The following is a 17,879-nucleotide window of genomic DNA, read 5'->3' as shown; positions in this document are numbered from 1 at the left end:
CTCCAGTGGAGATAACTTTGTTCTGGCTATGAGAGATGACATCATGACGGATGGCGATGAAGATGTGGGTGCAGGGCCAGGAAGTGTTATCTGCTGCCCTTCACTTACAATCAATGGTCTACACACACACACATACACACACACGCACACACTATAGTAACAGGGGTGGAGGTGTGTTTTGGGGTGGGTGGGTCACAGAGGGGTACTTTAAAAGTCAGTCACTGACACAAGCTACTTCATATTTGTAGAATCAGTTGTCGTCCTTTGTACTGGGATTACAAAACCATCTGGTGCTTTTAGGGAACATACCGGGGAGTTGATCGAGGCAGTCAACTAATTTCCACAAAGACTTTGGGGAAAAATAACTCTGTAAGTCAGACCACTACCAGTACTGTATATTTCAAATACATATATTTTAAAGGAGATATTTATTTGTCTGTTGAATTTTGTAGTATTATATTAGATAGATTGCAGTTATCTTTCAAAACCTAACCATGACCCTGCCAATTTGCATAGCCTTTGTTGGTTTTTGACATGACACAACCGTTACATTCTGAATCAACCCAATTAAATTTGAACATCAACATATTTAATTGCTACTGACTAATGGCTGGCACATGGTTAGATTGACTCAGGATCACTGTGGCAGCACTGATCAGATATGTGTTACATGTGAAATTCCCTTTGATGTGTCTATGCTGCCCTTTGATGTTGACTTGGCTGGTAGCTCTTTACTATTTTGTAACATGTTCACTAATTACTCACATACACTTAGGCTTGGTGTTTAATGGCTTGGTTTCATCACCAGTACTGATTAGAACATGCATGGGCCAATTACAATCTCTTGTGTCAATTACTGCTTATTGGTTCCATAGATTTGCTATTATCACTTATGGAGCTTTGATGCCTTGCATGTAATTGGACTTCTTGGACTCCTCTCTAGCTACGAGTCTTGGACAGGATGTGCCGTGTTCTCAACATCTTGCTGGCCCTGCTCAGTCGCTTCCTGTTTACGGTCCATGGTGTGGTGACTGTGTGGCGTGTGGTCACGGTCAAAGAGGAACCTCTCTATTGGTTGCTGCTGATGGGCGTCGCTCTGCTGGGGGTGGAGATGACCATCACCATCAAGTGCACCCGCAATGCCGAGTGGAAATGGTAGTGGTGATGTTACACGCTCACAAACACTCACGCACACATGCACACACACGTATAATTGCAAACATTATTTAAGCTATATGCTTAACAGTGAGCAGTGCAAAGAAGAACACACCATTTTAGGATTGAATACAACTGATGATGTTGGTGAGTGAAACAGAAATGTGTCGAAGGTTATGAAGTTACACCAAGCCCTGTCCCCGGGGTAGAATAAGGGTTGCAATGTTGTAGTCTTCACCCCTCAATTTTGTTTTTGTTTGGGAATAAATAACTTGTGACCTTGTAACAGGAAGAGCTATTTACAAGCCAATGCCTGAGGCGGTGAGATTCTGTAAGCTACTTATGGTATTGGGCCAAAATATTATCTCCCTTTCTCTCTCTATGTCAGTTTATCCAAAACCTAATCTCAAATTTCCCCTCACAAACTATTTCCGTCTGTGTCTCTGTCTGTCTTACTCTCTTTTTGTCTCTGTCTCTTTCAGTCACTCACTTTTTGTGACTTTCTCTCACTCTATCCCTATTTATGACCAAATATTGTAGGTCTTAGCCACTCAGACACGTAACTATCACCAATAACTGAAAGCATTTCCTCACATGCTTGAGCTACACTAACATAAACTAAAGTTGACCTGTATTGAACAGATTTCCAGGGAAGTCAGAAAATGTCATTGGGCAGTAAAAAGCTAAAGGAAATTCTTCCTTCAAAAAAGATACTTTGGTATTTGTGGGGGCATACAGAGGCGGAAGCTCACTTCAGGCTTCTCTCTTTCACACTCTTTGAAGTTCTCTCCACATGGAGCAGGCTTTGCACTGTCAAGTGGGATTTGCATACGTGATGAGAATAATTGCCTGTCTGAAATGGGACACTTCTTTATGGAAAAGGAATCTTTTTCACTGACTGGCCAAATAAATTGGCGTGTGTCGCTAAAAATATCCCCCACTCTTTTTGATTCCTCTTCTTCCTCTTGGCTGTCTGCTTGTAGGTTCTCCCCCATGGTTTTCCTCTACCTCAGTACAGTTATCCCCTCCATTTGGTTTCTGGAGCTCAGCCTGCTACAGATCAAGCTGCCCGTCAACATCTCCTCAGGTCCTGAGCTCCATCTCCTAGCTCATATCCCCATCGCATCGGTACGTGTGGTCCCATGAAGCCCCTACCCAACCACACTGTCCCCCCCACACACAAACACCCACCCACCCAAACACACACACCTACACATACACACACACCCACACATGCACCCACCCACACACACCTCTCCACCGCCACTCTTTCTTCCAGCTACATTTAAAGGATAACCTATGATAGATTAGATTCAAATCTAGGGGGGGATAAAGTATCGGAAGGAGGAAATGTAATCGACACATTTAGATGAGTTTCAGATAGGCTCGCTCACTAAATACTCTCATATCTGGGATTTGAGAGCCATTTGACTGCTGTTTCTTTCGTGTGGGAATTGGGTGATTTTTTTTGTTTCAATACCTTCGATCTGAGGATAAATTGCATCTCAAGAACATATGAAAAATATACGCTTTGGCAGGTTACATTTACATTGTGGTTTGATCTTATAACGCATCATGATCTGATTACATATTGTGTCATATGTTCTTTTTTTATTTTGTCTTGACCAAAGCAGGAAATTGTAGAACTGAACCCAGAGGACTGGGCAGCAGGCCTGGAACAGACCATGCTGATCGTGCTGGTTTTGGGCCGCTGGCTGATGCCAAAGGGGGACATGTCTCGAGACCAGCTCTCCCAGCTCCTCATGGTGTATGTGGGGCTGGGAGCAGACATCTTGGATATCTTTGACACGTTCAAAGAGCCTGAAGTCAAAACCAACCAAGCTGTCATCATCGTGGGGCTTGCCCTCTTCTCTTGGGCTCTCATGCAATTCCCTCTGGTTTTGACCCAGACACGCCCCCCACAGGAACAGATCCGGGCAGGCTCCCTCCAGTGGGAGCGCTCTGCTGGGAAAGTCCTGAGTGGTGTTGGTGGCAGCCCTGGAGCCCCGCCCTCCTCCTCCACCTCCTGCTACTCCAGTGAAGTGTGGAGCCTGCTGCTGACCGTGGGCCTCCAGGACGGCCCTTTTCTGGTCTATCGCCTCTACCTCATGATCAGGGAGCAGGTGCTCAACCAGCTGATGATCTTTTTCACTTGCAAGAACATTCTCATCGTCCTCCTGGAAGTCTACCGAATCTTTGTGGTGCAGTGCGAGCAGGGAGTGGAAAGTGGGTTAGAGGGGTGCACAGTGAGTATGCCCTGGTGCAGCGTCGAGGAGCGACAGGTGACAGGTGAGAAGGAAGAAGAGGAGGAGGGACTAGGGGAGAGTGGAGAACAGAGCATCCAGACAGTGGAGGAGAGGGACGGAGGAATAGAGTGAGAGAGAGATCATAGTGGTTGCTTGGTTTGAAAAGCCTTAGAATGTTGTGAGGCATGTCTAAGCCCTCAGGGGGTAGCTTTAGCTCACACGACAAGCAAGCACATATGCCAAACCTACAACCCCCGGCCCCCACCTTCAAAAGTGTCCCACTGAGAATTTCAGATCTCCGGAGGATCACTACAACTCTAGTGCACTGTAGAAAGAGAGTCCCCAGAGACAAGCTCACCATGACGAAAAAAATTGGCACTCTCTTACTATTCTATTTTACAGGAGCAGTGCATAAGGTTTGCAATCCTAACATTATATTTTTCCCATTTCAAGTTTCTTTGCTCAAAGGATTGTGTAAATTGCAAAGATGATTACATTTGTGACTTTCAATAATCAAGTAAATTGCTTTATATTACATTTTGTGCATTTTAATGAAACTTATTTCCCCAAAAAATCACATTGAGTTTAATAGTTTTTTTTATCTGCAAATCGGATCTGTTAGGTAAATTGCATAATGTAAAGGTAGTGTTGGTTGGTCGTCTGCTTAGTTTTTTTCCATGAGATGGCAGTGTTGGCAAGTCAAACAAACCTCAAAACAAGAGTGTTTATTAAATTAAAACATTCAATTTGCCTATATACTGAGCTCTCTAAGCATAGAGTATTGTAGAATCTACAGACCTATGGTAATAAACCAATCTTACTAACTTAAACATTGACATTGCAGACCTGACAAGTATCTTTTGTATGGTGGTGTCAAGGTAACAAAATAATATTTATATTCAAAAACATGTATAGTGACAGAGGAATGCCTTATTTGCTGGGTTAAATAATACATGAGTAGTTTATGGGCTATCCCTTTTCTATGAAATCCCCTTTGAGCAGTTACTGTAAAGTATATTTACCGGTTTACTGGTAAAACATAGTTAAAGTAAGGGGAATCTACTGGGACATGGAAAAAAAATAAAACAATTCTGTGATGTTCTCCCAGTAAGAACATAAGAAAGGGAAATATTTTGAAGGATAAACTCCTTAAAACACTGCACAGCCTCAAGGTTCATTCAACATCAAGGCATGTACATCACAGGCATCCTGTAGATTGCATTTTTTTATATTCACTAAAGTGCTTCTAAAGAAAACTCTAAACTAGTCAATCGTGACATTCAACAGTACAGAATGATTAAGTGTTGTATCAGATAAGTGAAAGGTGATATCATTTGGTTTGTCTTCAATTCGATTTACTAGTTTAAAGTCCTGGTTTATCCAGTCCATGATAACCCCCTCTAGCTCCAAGGAGCTCTGTGAGTTAAATTTGTGGTGAAATTGGAGAAGTTACAAAAACCTTCAATGCCAAACAAGAAGAAGGGGAGACTGACACAAAGAAAACAGAAAGAGACAGAGAGACAAACTGAGATAAGAAAGAAAGATTGGGAGAGAAAGAGAAGAGAACAAGAGTGTGAGAGAAAAAAAACGAAACTTACAGAGTAACAGTTAGCTAGATGCATGCATTCTCCACACAACTATCCATGAAGAGGCTGATTTTCATAAAGCAGGAAACCAAATATCAGGGTTTTACATACACACCTACACATCCATATACAACCACACTGTACAAACACACACACACACACACAGACACACACACACACACACACAGGTGTGGGCGGTATGTGGTAAATCTGGCACTATGACTATGAGAGAGAGCGAGAGAGAGAGAGATCAATGGTTGTACTCATAACTCATTATTTTTTAGGATGCTATACCTGGGTAAATCTATCAAGATATAGGAATGTGGATGGAATAGGATGATGAAACGCATGCTTGCCTGAGGAGAGTCCGTTTCCTCCCAGATTAGCAGCATGCTTTAACAAGATTGTATGGGCACGTGGGAGGATGGGAATGTCAGCTGATTGCGCCTTGTTAAACCATGAGCTGCCCTAGATAGATAGAAAGAGAGAGAGAGAGAATGAAAGGAAGAGAGGGAGAGAGAGAGACAGTGAAGGAGACAACTGCAAGACGCTTAGAAAAAAACTTGTCCTTCACAGCCTCTCTATTGAGAGCTTCCTCTGCATGACACAAGAGGGGGAGAGATAGGGACAACGAAAGAGAGTGAGACACGCTCTCTCAAACAAAGCAGGTGCACAAAGAAGGGGAGCTCTGATCGTTTGCCACGATGTCCTCCTCTTGTCTCAAGCCATGAAGGGGGGGCAGACCATGTAACCGTGTGCATGAAACCATGTTGAAGGATCACTGCCTCTTGACAACATGCCATTTGATGGATGAAAAGGGTGGAGAGCAAAATGAAGCACATTTCAATTTAACTCTAAAACTTCTCTACAGCTGTGGAAAACCTTTTCAGCTTTTTACCTGCATCAATCCTTAGATGATTACCTCATTATCAGTAACCGTGACGATGGATTTAGGATGTAGCCTCACAACCAAGCTCTTATGTTTCTCATTCTCCTTTGAAAGTGAAACTATGAATTCATAACACTTTTCTTTAAATAAGAATACTATTTTATAATATATTTTATCATATTTATTTTGTATGCAACAAAATTGTACGCTACAGAACTTAAGTTTACAAGTGCCATGTTACTATGTAATACTCCCACTATGAATTTTAACTTTGAGTGGCACAAGTTGTGTGTACCATATGTTGCTTTCAGAGTGAGAGCCAAAAGGATTGTAGATACTGTGCTGCCAAGAATACCATACTCTATGGCTGAATAGCAGTGCTTATGAAAAGAAAATTCTTTCAAACACACCCTGCACATTGTTTATGGATGATAAAAGGAACAAATGCATGTAAAACATTTTAATTAAGAACACTAATGACCAATTAATCATTATGGGTGTATGGTATAGTAATTGAACCACAGTTGCAGTGCAGTCAGTGAGTGAAATGGACTGCAGAAATGGACTCAGTTCTGCACCTCACGCCTAGATGCTTCTGATTGTTCATGCTATATGCTGCTATCTCTTAGATACACAGACTATATAACTGGGTCACACATGAACTTGCCAGGCTGAATTCCACAGTTGTACATGTCAAATCTATGCATTTATGTCACACTTCAGTGTTTTACATATCCTGGTTTCACACACCAGCCCTTGAAGGCATCAGAGTATTGGTAAGTTTCTGTAGCAGTGAGTGACTGGATTCCTTCATGTGAAAGGAGTATTAATCCAACTACAATACTGATTACAGATCTTCATAATCACCCAAACCAAAATTATGTCACAACTTCAGCATTAATTTGATCTGATTGAAGTGCATAAACTATCACTTTCCATATGTTCACTCATACTTCAGTCTAAAACTCCACAGGGTGGAAACATAAAAGTGAAAAAGAAAAAAAAACACTGATATGCCAAAAATGAATAATTAAAAACCTTAGCTCCACTTGTCAGGAAGAGTGATGGTTTAAAGGCTTTGAACAAGCTGAGGAGAAGGTGAATAAATACATAAATTGCATGTGTTTGTGCACCAAGCAGGAAACCCACTGAATTGAAATTACACAGAATGAATGAAAGTGGGAAGTGATTTGAACGTAAACTGTGAACTGTCAGAAAGCTTTTTAACTCCTAAACAGTAAAAACACATCTAACTGTATCATTTTTTACTTCACTAAATTGGCTATGGGAACAGAGAGAATCACAGACCACTCAAGAAGAAAATACTTTTTTTCACTCCACAGGTGCATGGACAGAGTTTAGCTGACAGTTAAACTCCTCAAATAAATTAATAATTTAATTTTTAATAATTAATAAATTAAAATTCCAAACCAAATACTCAAACTAATTTCTCAATGAAAGGCAAATGTCTTTTTTTAAACTATACTTTTGTCTGAAGCATAGATAATTGTCTAAATGCTTTAATATGTTTTTAAACCTTCCAAAGTCACCTTAAACATACCATGTGAGGTAATTATGTACAGAATGTACTGAAGTGAATTAAGGACTACATTTAATAGCTCATGTATTTGACAGTGTGATTTCTGACAGAATGGTGGTTCATGAGTATTGTGTGCTTCCAGGCAATGACATTTTGGTGTGTGTGTGTCTGTGTGTGAATTTGTTTGTGTTTGTACGGATGTGTGTGAGTGTGAATAAGTGTGTGCTGTAGATGTGTGTACAGTAAGTGAGTGTGTATGTCTAGCTGCTGCTAAGCTCTAAAGCAGGAAAAAGTATGTTTGTGCTTCACAGCAAATTTCCCTCTAATTTGTTGCAGGTTCAACTTGTTGTAGCAGACTGTGTTTATTTTTAAGGTTAGGGTTTCAGGTGTAATGACTTAATCTAACGGAAGATATTCCTCTAGAATGAAAGAAGGTATAATAAACTCAGACTTCGTCTGACAAGAACATATAGGTAAACATGAGGTTTGTTGTACTCTGCATGAAAACATGCAGTATATTAGTGAGATGAAAAACAAATGGTTTTGTTTCTTTGGCGTCCATTCAATTCCAAAAATTCTCTTGTTATTGTAACATAACACACTTTCAATGGAAATACACTGTCTGATTAGGTGTGACCAAAAGAGCCAAAAGCTCCATCACAGCAGTGATAGGATTCTGACACTACCCTTTATCACAGACTTCTTGATACAGTTCAGAGCTTCTCACATTTGACTGCTGCCTTTTCAAACTTGTCCCAATAAAATTAACTTCATTTACTGGCTTCTATGTGGCCCAGTTACAAACGAATTCAGCACAAACAACAAAAGAGGGCAGCTTTAAGTCTCAAGTAAGTAACTGTCAAACTGGACCAAACTAGATAGAAACTTTTGAGTCACTTAATTTGCCCTCTTTTCAGATCATGTCTTGTGTCCAACAAAGTCAGGCACCTGACAGTCTCAGACACTACACTGGCGTAAGGAGTTCAGTAGTCATGTCACATTGTGCCCATATCAGTAGCGTCCAAAGCCCTGCGTGCCTCCCTCACCCCTGCCAGTATCCACTTGTTTCTAATAGGTAGAATAAATTAGGTGCCAGTCAGGCAGCAACAGTCTGTGTTGCAAAAGACAAGTCCCTCTCTCTCCTGTACAGGCTGGGGTTCACTTCACACTTTGCATTGTGGGAGTGTCAACAGAAGCACTCTGGTTCATCCCCAAACAAGATTTTTTTAAAGCATGTTCAGAGAGGGATACAGCGAGAGACATAGTGGGGGGGAAATGAATGGGGAGGGAGGGAGGGAGTGAGTGAGAATGAGGGCGAAATGAAGGGAAAGCGAGAGAAAGTGTTATCAGTGTTTCATTCTCAGGCCTGTCAGTGAGACCCAGTTGCTGAACTGTAGTCTTAACTGGCCTTACTTTCCAAGGCTGTCTGTGTAAAGACACAACTATCCGATCAGGTTCCTGCACTGTACACTTCCTCAGGGAGAATGGAAGTAGGAAAGAGAGATTCACCACTTGGAAGGTCCCTTAGGACTTAATGCCTGACTGGTACCTAATAGTCTAGCATGCCTTTCCAAGCTTCAAGGTTCACTTCCTATGGAATGATCTACTGCTAACATGTACCATGACCTTAACTGCAATAAAATTGTTCAATTTGCTAGTCATTTTTTGAGAAATCAATATTTGATAATTGTCACAAATATAACATATGGCAGAACTGATATGAGACCACGTAAGAACCTTAACAGTGTTAAACTAATAATTGTATAGTAGTCATGTAATTGTATTCATGCCTAGGGAGACAAGCCACAAGAAAAGTGAGATGCAGCCAAGCCCAGTCTGTTGAAGACTCAATTCACTCAGGTACCTGATCTTCCCATGTAAAGGTGGTCGGATGGTCAGAGTGTCAGCCAATAGCATGAAAGGAACTAATATGATTGTAAAAGCAGTTTCCAGACTCTCCACTGTGTTCTACTGGAGCAGACACCAGGGGAGAGCGGAACCTTGTTCGCTGGAGCTACAGAAAACTAGGTGATGTAAGAAAAAAAGAAAAGAGAAAGTGCTGGAAACAAATCCTTCATTAAACTTTTATATTTTCCTGCTCAACAAATTCCTCTGATTTCCAAATCTGCCCTCAAAGCCCTCTGGTACATGTGGCAATCACCTCTAAAGTGTGATGCTTCTGAGGTGCTGTACGCCAGCTTCATCATATGCTGCTTTCTGATTAACTTTGACAGTGGGAGCCTAAATTGCATCTTCATTTTAAAGGTGTTTCATGAATAATATACCGAAATAAGGAACCAAAGTGCATAATCAACCCTAACTAACCCAGTTTCCTGTGGCTGAGTGGTGGTTCTTTTCCCATGGCCCTACGTAGTACAGTGCAGAATATCAGTAAAGTGCTGCCATTTTGGCCCACGACCAATATAAACATTTTAAAGCTTTCTTACATGCACTTTCAAAAATAGATGCAACACACTCTAACACCACATTACAGTGCACATTGACAAATCTTGGTTTCGATAGATTGAACTGAGGTTTTCCACTGCTGAATATATTCTATTGACAAGAGTGCCACAGTTAATCACAATTCATTTGTTTCCTGAACCCTGCAGTGTTAACTATAGATTGACAACCCAGGTCATATAGTTTTATGTTTGTACTGCATTTGATGGTTCTTTTCTTCTCTGTCTTCCATTTTCCTGAGTAACAGGCCGCAGGGCGAGCAATACAATTATTTGTTCTAAACAAAAGATCAGCAAAAGGGATTCTGTCCTGGATGAAACAGTATGTCAGTTATGCTCTGGGGTGAATATGACAACACCTCCTACAAAGACACATTGTTTATTTATGTCTCATGCAAGTACTCTATATAATGCCCTCTTCTCGTCAACATTACTTCTATCTGAATACTCGTTGCTTTGTGCAAACAGAATCATATACAGATGTATGAGTAATTAAATTATGACAAAAATACATAATTTCAAACGTTTGAATTGTGCAAAGGCAAAGCTTGGTTAAAGATGGTTCAGGATTGTTTTACAATGCCAAATAAAAAATAAATCTGGTTTAGCATAGTGCTTGGACTATGTCTCTCTTTGGAGTCAATGTTGGATTCATCTGGGCCAGTGTCGACAGTGATAGATGAAGCCTGATTCTGGATCAGCAGTGGGCTTCAGTGGGGGTGGACTACTCTGCACTCTGCTGTACTACTCACAGTTCCTCTCTTTCTCTGCCTTCCATTTCTGGCAAGCTCACTGGAGTTGTTTGAGAATCTGCCTTCAAAGGTTTTTATTGCAGTGTACCTGGGCCAAGGTACTTCAAAGTGAATCACTCAATTCTGACTCCAAAAACAGATTCTAATTTGGGGTAACCAGTTTATCATTGTAACCCAACTGGTTAACTCTAGATCTACGGTGATGTCATGTTGAGGAAATCTGTACAAAGAATGTTTGAGCTTGCCGAAGCCATTAGCAAGCCTCTTTTGATTTATTTTGGATTTGCTTTGATTTGCTTTTATCATTGTCTGTCTTTGAATGTACATGGTGAGAGCTCTTATCAAGGGTTTGGAAATGGAAATCAGATCTTACAATTCATGTCTATAAGAAAGCTCTTTGTGAGGAGTGAATAAATGTAATACTTTTTGTTGAAAACACGGATCATGCCTTTTGTGGAGCTGGAGGATTTTACTGCCTACTTATGACCTTGTAACAATAAAGTGAGTGACATTGTTTGGCCTGGACACAGCTCACCTGTTTTTACACTGGTCCTGGGTAATTACGATAAGTACATTAATAGTACTTAAAAAATACTTCACAAGCTTAAGGATTTACCCAGCAATTACTATCTGACTTTGATAGACATGTTCTTATACGTGAGGTTCCAAATTGTTATTTTGTAGTACTTATACAATTATTTATCTAACTATAAGTTTAAAACTGCTGCAGTACATTCGTCCACTTTGTACAATTCCATCATTGTAACCCTGAGTGTGGCATCATAATTACCAATCACAGGAGCTACAATACTAATTCCACACATGCAACACAAATATGACAACATACACTTAGCATTACACTCAGGTATTTTCTTCGGAGTAAAATATGCCTCTTTCAGTTGATGTATTGCTGCTACTGCGGAAGCTCCAGCAATCTACAAAACTGAGACTCCTGGGGATGCATGGTGAAATAACAAATATCCTAATGTGTAAAAATGTGTTTATTCTCTGAATCAAGTCTCTTCCCCTCACCACTAACCCACTTCCTTAAATAGATCCCCTCCATTCACTCTCTCAAGTGTTCCAAAGAGAAGAATTGCTTCTGGCTGCCTATGTCCTACATAATATAATTATGTAAACCAAATTGGGGGCGGAACCCACACACCAGACAATCTACACAACTATTGATAATTGATAAGTGTGACTTAAAGTAAGTGCATGCCATGCACACTCATCGAAAACAATAAATGGTTTCAGAAAGATTGGATCCAACTGCCATGATGGAATGTGATGTACTTCAGACCAGTATGGTCATGTTGATGGAATAGTGATGTTATTGTTGAATTGTATGTTGATGTCCTGATCATCTTACCTCAAATTCTTTAAGTAAAAGAGAGAGAAGAGTAGAGATCACAAATATACAACAAATCCAAATAAAAATCCCTACTTTTTGGGACATTGTAAACATCGCTCAAATACTACCCCTGCACGGTGTATTATACCAGTACACTAATCAATACAGAGGAAGAATCTTGTCTTTCACACATCCCTAGTTGCTCCTATTGATCGTATCAACAGTCACTTTGTGTCTTCTTCTGTCGTTATTGGCCCAGTGTGGTTTATCTAAAGCGATTTACACATCATCCTAGCCTTCTCTCCCCATTTCCTTCTCCCATCACAGTTTTTACACAGAAAGTGTCAATAAAACGATGAGCATTCTGCGCAGCTATGCCTGTCAGTTCGATGAAGACGCATGTAAAACGATATGACAATGTTATTCATGCCCCTGACCTCTCTTTACATGTGACACACATGTAATTGGTCCCATTAAAATCTCAGCACCTCTAAAAATGCCAAAGCAGGTTACACTAGCAGTTCTTTATTATTATTTTTGTTTTACTTAAAATAATTTTGAAGTCTTTCTAATCAGAGGCTCTGAAAAGGACAGATATATGGTTTTCCAAGCTGTAAAGAGACTTCAAGGGCTGAGGATGTAATAGTTTAATCAACATAAATACATGGCACATCTACTATGAAGAGACAGAATGGGGTAGATTAACCTTTATTGTCGTACTCTTCAATAAGCATAAAAAGTTGGAATTGTTAATGAGCTTCTTACATGCTTTTTTGTTTGAGTGCTCCTTTCATGTCCTTACTTTTTTATGGTACGGTTTACACCTGAAATAAAAGTGAAATTAAAAGTGAATGACAACAAGAGCAATGCAGCATGACTGTACTGTAGACACCTGAAGAGGCCTCTTAAATGGTTTGCAGCTGCTTTTATTGGAGTTTTATTTTGTAATTTTTTTTGCAGTTCTGGTGATGAATCAGGCTTTTGTCTGAAGTAGAAGCAAACACAACAAACTAATTAATTAGAAGTGCTGATGAACGACCATGTTTCCCTGAGTCTTGGTAAACACTTTGTCTCCAGAGAATCCTCAGACAAATCTTTAGTTCTTTGTCATTTCTTGAGAAAGTACTATGGGGCGGTTATATCTATGGGAAACTATTTAAGATGGAAGTAGAAGTAGACATTGAACACCATACACAGAAAATGAGTATAAATATGTTTGATCACATCCTCTCCATTTGATTATTCACACGTAACTTTTGATCGTCTGGTCACCTTGACAACAATTGAATTATATACAACTGACTGAGATTCACTGTCAAAAACATTAGGATATGCATGTATACTTTATTTGCAATATTTCGTAGACCAACCTGAACATATGTCCCCAAGTACTTCAGTCTTTACAATTGATTAGTGCCCATTACCACTCAGACAAATACGATTTCATCAGCTGGCACAAGTGTATTGTGTGGATCAATCTCGATGAATTGGATGCAGGAGCAAACAAATTTATCTCGGTTTAATGAAGACGCTTAACATTGTTTTTCTGGTGCTATAGTGTCCAACGAAGTGCTACGAAAAATATTGCTTGTCTGGTAGCTTATCTAATTACCACATGGCCTCACCTCTGCCTTAGATTCTCTTTATTAGTTTTCCAAGCCCAAACGAGGCTCATTAGACAGCTCGCTCTAATTAGAGGACACATATCTGAAGGCTCCAGGGTTTCCCACACTGCATGCTGGGGAAAATAAAATGCCATTAATCAATCAGGTTTCTCTTTTAATGTTCTGGACAGTGGAAAACAAAACCATGGCAGCTAATGTGATAAGACTTTTCAATCTCATTGGCTATGCATAAATGGTGAGTTTGCTTCAGATTGAATTGGCATGTGTTGAAGTTGATTCTTCTGTTTGAAATAGAGGAATCAAAGCTATTTACAGATTGGAAAAAATGCTTTTAAGCCAACCCTTTCTTTACAATGGAAATCTATTGGAGTCAAACATCATAGAGTTTGTTGCGTCAACACTTGGTATGGTTTGAATTAGGTCCTCCTTTCTGTAATCTAATTAGTCATCTGGACAGAGTTGAAGTTTCCTAGTGTTTAGAACATTACCTCTAAATATAAAATGTTTCAGGCAATTAGTGGGAAGTCCTCTGGTTTTGGCTCACTTTGAATGGCCCCTAATGGCTCTTTAGAGGAGGTATCTGCTGGCCACATTCAACCGCAGTAAGTTGCACAATTTACAGCATTTTGCAGTATGTCGTACAGTACAATGGAAACATGTGTCTCTTATTAAATATATGTAGTAGTCCTGTGCTCTTTCAATGTAAAAAATAATATTATGGCAGACACATTTAGTGAGGCAAATTCATCCAAACTTGCAGTTTTGTTTTCAGAGACTACTTTCAGTGGGGCTCTGTCTGCCTAATGTTTTTCATTCAACCTTAAAGGTTGTTGAGCATTTTTACTGCATTTATGTAACATCCCAATGTGTTCAACCCTTAGGGATGTTTTTGTGAATTTGGCCTTTTGCAATGAAACATTTATATGTCCCTTTGGAACTGCACTGGAACACTACTTATATTTTTTTATTGAGAGCTCAGCGGCTTTGTGGATGGTTTGAAATATATCAATGTACTGAATCATTTATCTCCTTCTGTGTCAAATGTTTGCTTTGTTTTCAAACAAAGCAAGTGAGTTAACTGTGTTATTCACTGCACCAGTTAAATTGCCTTTTTGTGATAGTGCTTGTTATTTATTGCACATAACCAATTAACTTAACTAACCAACTTAACTAACCGTTAATCCTGACCCATACCCTAAACTTAACCCCATTTCCATCTCCATCCCAAACACCACAAGTGGAATGTTTATCCCTCACAACAACTACAACATGGGAGTAATGCCTCCCCATCTAACCTAACCTAATCCAGACACACAGTGGTTTGGTCATGGATTCATGAGTGTAGTGGTTAGCTGTCTGGTTTTATGACGTGATGTTGTAAAAGTCTACAGTACTGTAAAAGTAATGAATCGCAGTAAATCCCTCCTATTAGATCAGTAAAAAGAATTAAACTATTTGATAATCTATCAGTGTAATGGACTTGAGACGGTTTCAATTTGTCGTAACCAGAAGATTTAAATAATCACAATGACCAAAAGATCTGATTCACTTACAGAAAGAATACAGTTGTGTTTCAACAAGCATATCATGAAATGTCAAGTATGATGATGATGGACAAGAAAAAAACTTCTTGATATGTTCAGTCAACAGAAAGGACTAGTAGCGGCATTGGTTTAATGATGAACTGGTAAATGCAAATCAAGCCCTTACATACCATGGAACGTATTGAAAATGTTGACAGATTATAGAGGGTAACACTGAGTTCTGAACTGAGTGATGTCATGATCAGTTTAGCCTTGGCTGTAGCTAAATGTGTCATTCAGCCACAAAAGAATATATATGATGACCTCCCTACTGTAGTCGAGTTGGTGATCTGCTTTGTAGAGTGAAGGCTACTCTTGCTCCTAAGCTCCCTTTCCCTCCTGCTGTATACACAAACACACACATATACACACAAGCACTAACACACACACACATACATACACAAACACACACACTTTCAATAACAGTGGGTTCAAGTTAAAACTGGCTGTGTCATCCAGCAGCTTTTTGGAAAGCCAAGTGATGTGGAGTCTTTGTTAGTCCTCCCAAGAGTTTTCCCGCTAAAGAGCTTTGGCTACTGGGAGACGCAGAAAGAAGTGTAAGTTAATTAAAAATGCAGAGAAGCATCCACGCACGGTTCCCTCAAAGTGAACACTCTCACGCACTCTTCTGGTCTGCATCATGAAAAGTCGTTTCATAGGTGTCTCCACTGCAGTTGTTTTCAGGCCTTTTTGGTTGTACAAGAGATAGGGACATAGGACAAAAGCAAATGTATACTTTGTATGTACTGTATGTTTGTAAGTACAGTATGTCATTGTCTTGTATGCCTTGTTTCAGGTATTGCACAGTTCAACATGTTGACTCTTAAAACATCATGATGAATACAATTTCCATACAGACCGGTCAAGAAACGATGTCATCTGCCCAGGATTAACCAACTAGCATGATATTGTTTGTTTTCCTCTTTTCATCGTCAATATCGTAAGCCTGGTAGATATGAGTCCACACAAACATGCAAGAGGAAAGGGTGTTAAACGACTCTAAATCTAATCCTGATGGATTTTTCTTTTTCTTCTCGATGTAAGCCTCACGGACCATAAAATCACAGACTTCATTGCTAGGCAACTAGTCTCTGCACAGAGAGGGAGAGAGACAGAGAAGAAGAGAGATAGAGTGGGCTATGTTTCTGTCAGATATGGAGCTGGTGGGAGTACATCCAAACCAAAACAGAGTAGGAGATACAGAAAAGCAAATAAATAAATTATACAAGGAATTGAAATGTCTCAAACCCATGCTTTGTTCTCATCGATGCTATTTGTGAAATGTTCTCTGTCCATTCTATGCATATAGGACAGATTGCCCCACCAGAATGTTAACTGGTCTCACGGTGCAAGATGTACAGATGTACAGTATTTTTACAGCGCAGAATGAAGAGGGAGTGGGGGCTCCCAGGAGAGTGGAAATGATGAGCTAATCATTCACCCTGATCTGAATTAATAAGGCCTCATTAGGTAGTCGGAGACACTGCAGCACAGAGAGAATCACGAACTCTGTGGATCGGTCCAACCACTCTCACAGAGATGAGGACGGGGTCGCTAGGCAGCACGCTATACCTCTCTGAGATTGCTCAGCATATCATGTCTCATTTGTACTCCCGAATTCGACTGATCTGAGATGCATGTGATTTGTTCATTCACTGTGTAATGAGTTTGGTAGTAACACTAAGTTACTGTGGCATGGCATGATATAATTTAGTTACTGCATATTCGTGTAGTATTCATGCCTGCATTGAAAAATAAACATGTACATTGTTTTTCATCCACAGTAAAAAAAATCTACGACTTTTTACATTGGTTATGGGAAGTGTTACACTACACTTGGACAAAGTTTCGATTGCATGTCTGAGATGATGGCAAATGCCTGTCCTGTCAAGGACAGTAGCTTGAGTGGGCTGGAAAACTCTGAGACCTAAACTGATATCTACTCTAGCTCAGTCCAGCTAACATTAATGATGCCACGCAAACAGTAAGAGCACTCCTTAGATGACTGAATATGTGCATGCACTATCTGGATTTCATTACCTTGAATAAGACGTTTCCATGAGGCTTGATCTTTTGTCTCTTCCTGTCTTTTTTTAAAAGTTCAATACAGCAGGTTCTCTGGAGACAGATCTCCATGGAGAAGGAGGGAGAATTGTTTCATGGAGTGGAAGCTTGTGGTTTGGGTTTTATTCCCAGGGTGCACTTGCCCGAGTGGACTGAGGGGCACTCTGGTTCAGAAAGCGCCCCGCCTCGTCGCACTCTAAGCGGATGTGACAGGTAGCCATGAAAGGAAAATGCAACAGGGAAACAGCAGTGGAATTACTGACATGAGACCCTCTGTGTTTTTTTCATTTGACAAGGGATCACTTTTGGAGCACAACCAAGCAGAAAGGTAGAAACAGGTACAGTTTGATGTATCTTGTTATTTCTGTTGGCCTTATCCCTCTAAATTAAATAAAAAGACATTGGAGATAAATTGCAGTATTAAAGTTCAAGTTGGTCAAATGTTCATCGTTTATCTAGGTATTTACTGTGTATTTGATGAGGAAACAACATGGTTTAGTCTGACAGGGGGACAGGATCCCACACACTGCAAATCACCAGAGGTTGGTTATTGCCATTTCCGTCATTAACCCACTAATCCTGTTACAGGAATATTACTCAAAATGAAGAGTACATGAAATGAG

At 40.0% G+C, this 17,879-nt stretch overlaps 1 protein-coding gene across 1 annotated transcript; it reads left to right on the top strand.

Moving 5' to 3' along the window:
* The first annotated feature begins 961 nt into the window (after nucleotides 1-961).
* LOC124480244 (transmembrane protein 26) lies at nucleotides 962-3,533 on the top strand. The gene is made up of 4 exons (XM_047039370.1): nucleotides 962-1,155; nucleotides 2,139-2,283; nucleotides 2,790-3,096; nucleotides 3,160-3,533. The coding sequence occupies exons 1-4, from the start codon at nucleotides 962-964 to the stop codon at nucleotides 3,531-3,533; spliced, it is 1,020 nt and encodes a 339-aa protein (XP_046895326.1).
* Nucleotides 3,534-17,879: the final 14,346 nt, after the last annotated feature.

This window comes from Hypomesus transpacificus, chromosome 18 (assembly GCF_021917145.1).
Source record: "Hypomesus transpacificus isolate Combined female chromosome 18, fHypTra1, whole genome shotgun sequence".
Classification (NCBI taxonomy): Eukaryota; Metazoa; Chordata; class Actinopteri; order Osmeriformes; family Osmeridae; genus Hypomesus; species Hypomesus transpacificus.
Note: the sequence above shows the minus strand (reverse complement) of the source record. Positions and strands in the feature narration are given on the sequence as shown.

Bases quoted from the DNA above. Each gene is read 5' to 3' on its own strand.
- LOC124480244 (XM_047039370.1), top strand. From the start codon at position 962: ATGTGCCGTGTTCTCAACATCTTGCTGGCCCTGCTCAGTCGCTTCCTG. The intron at 1,156-2,138 runs GTAGTGGTGATG...GTCTGCTTGTAG, and splicing joins CGCAATGCCGAGTGGAAATG to GTTCTCCCCCATGGTTTTCC. The intron at 3,097-3,159 runs GCTCCCTCCAGT...GCAGCCCTGGAG, and splicing joins ACAGGAACAGATCCGGGCAG to CCCCGCCCTCCTCCTCCACC.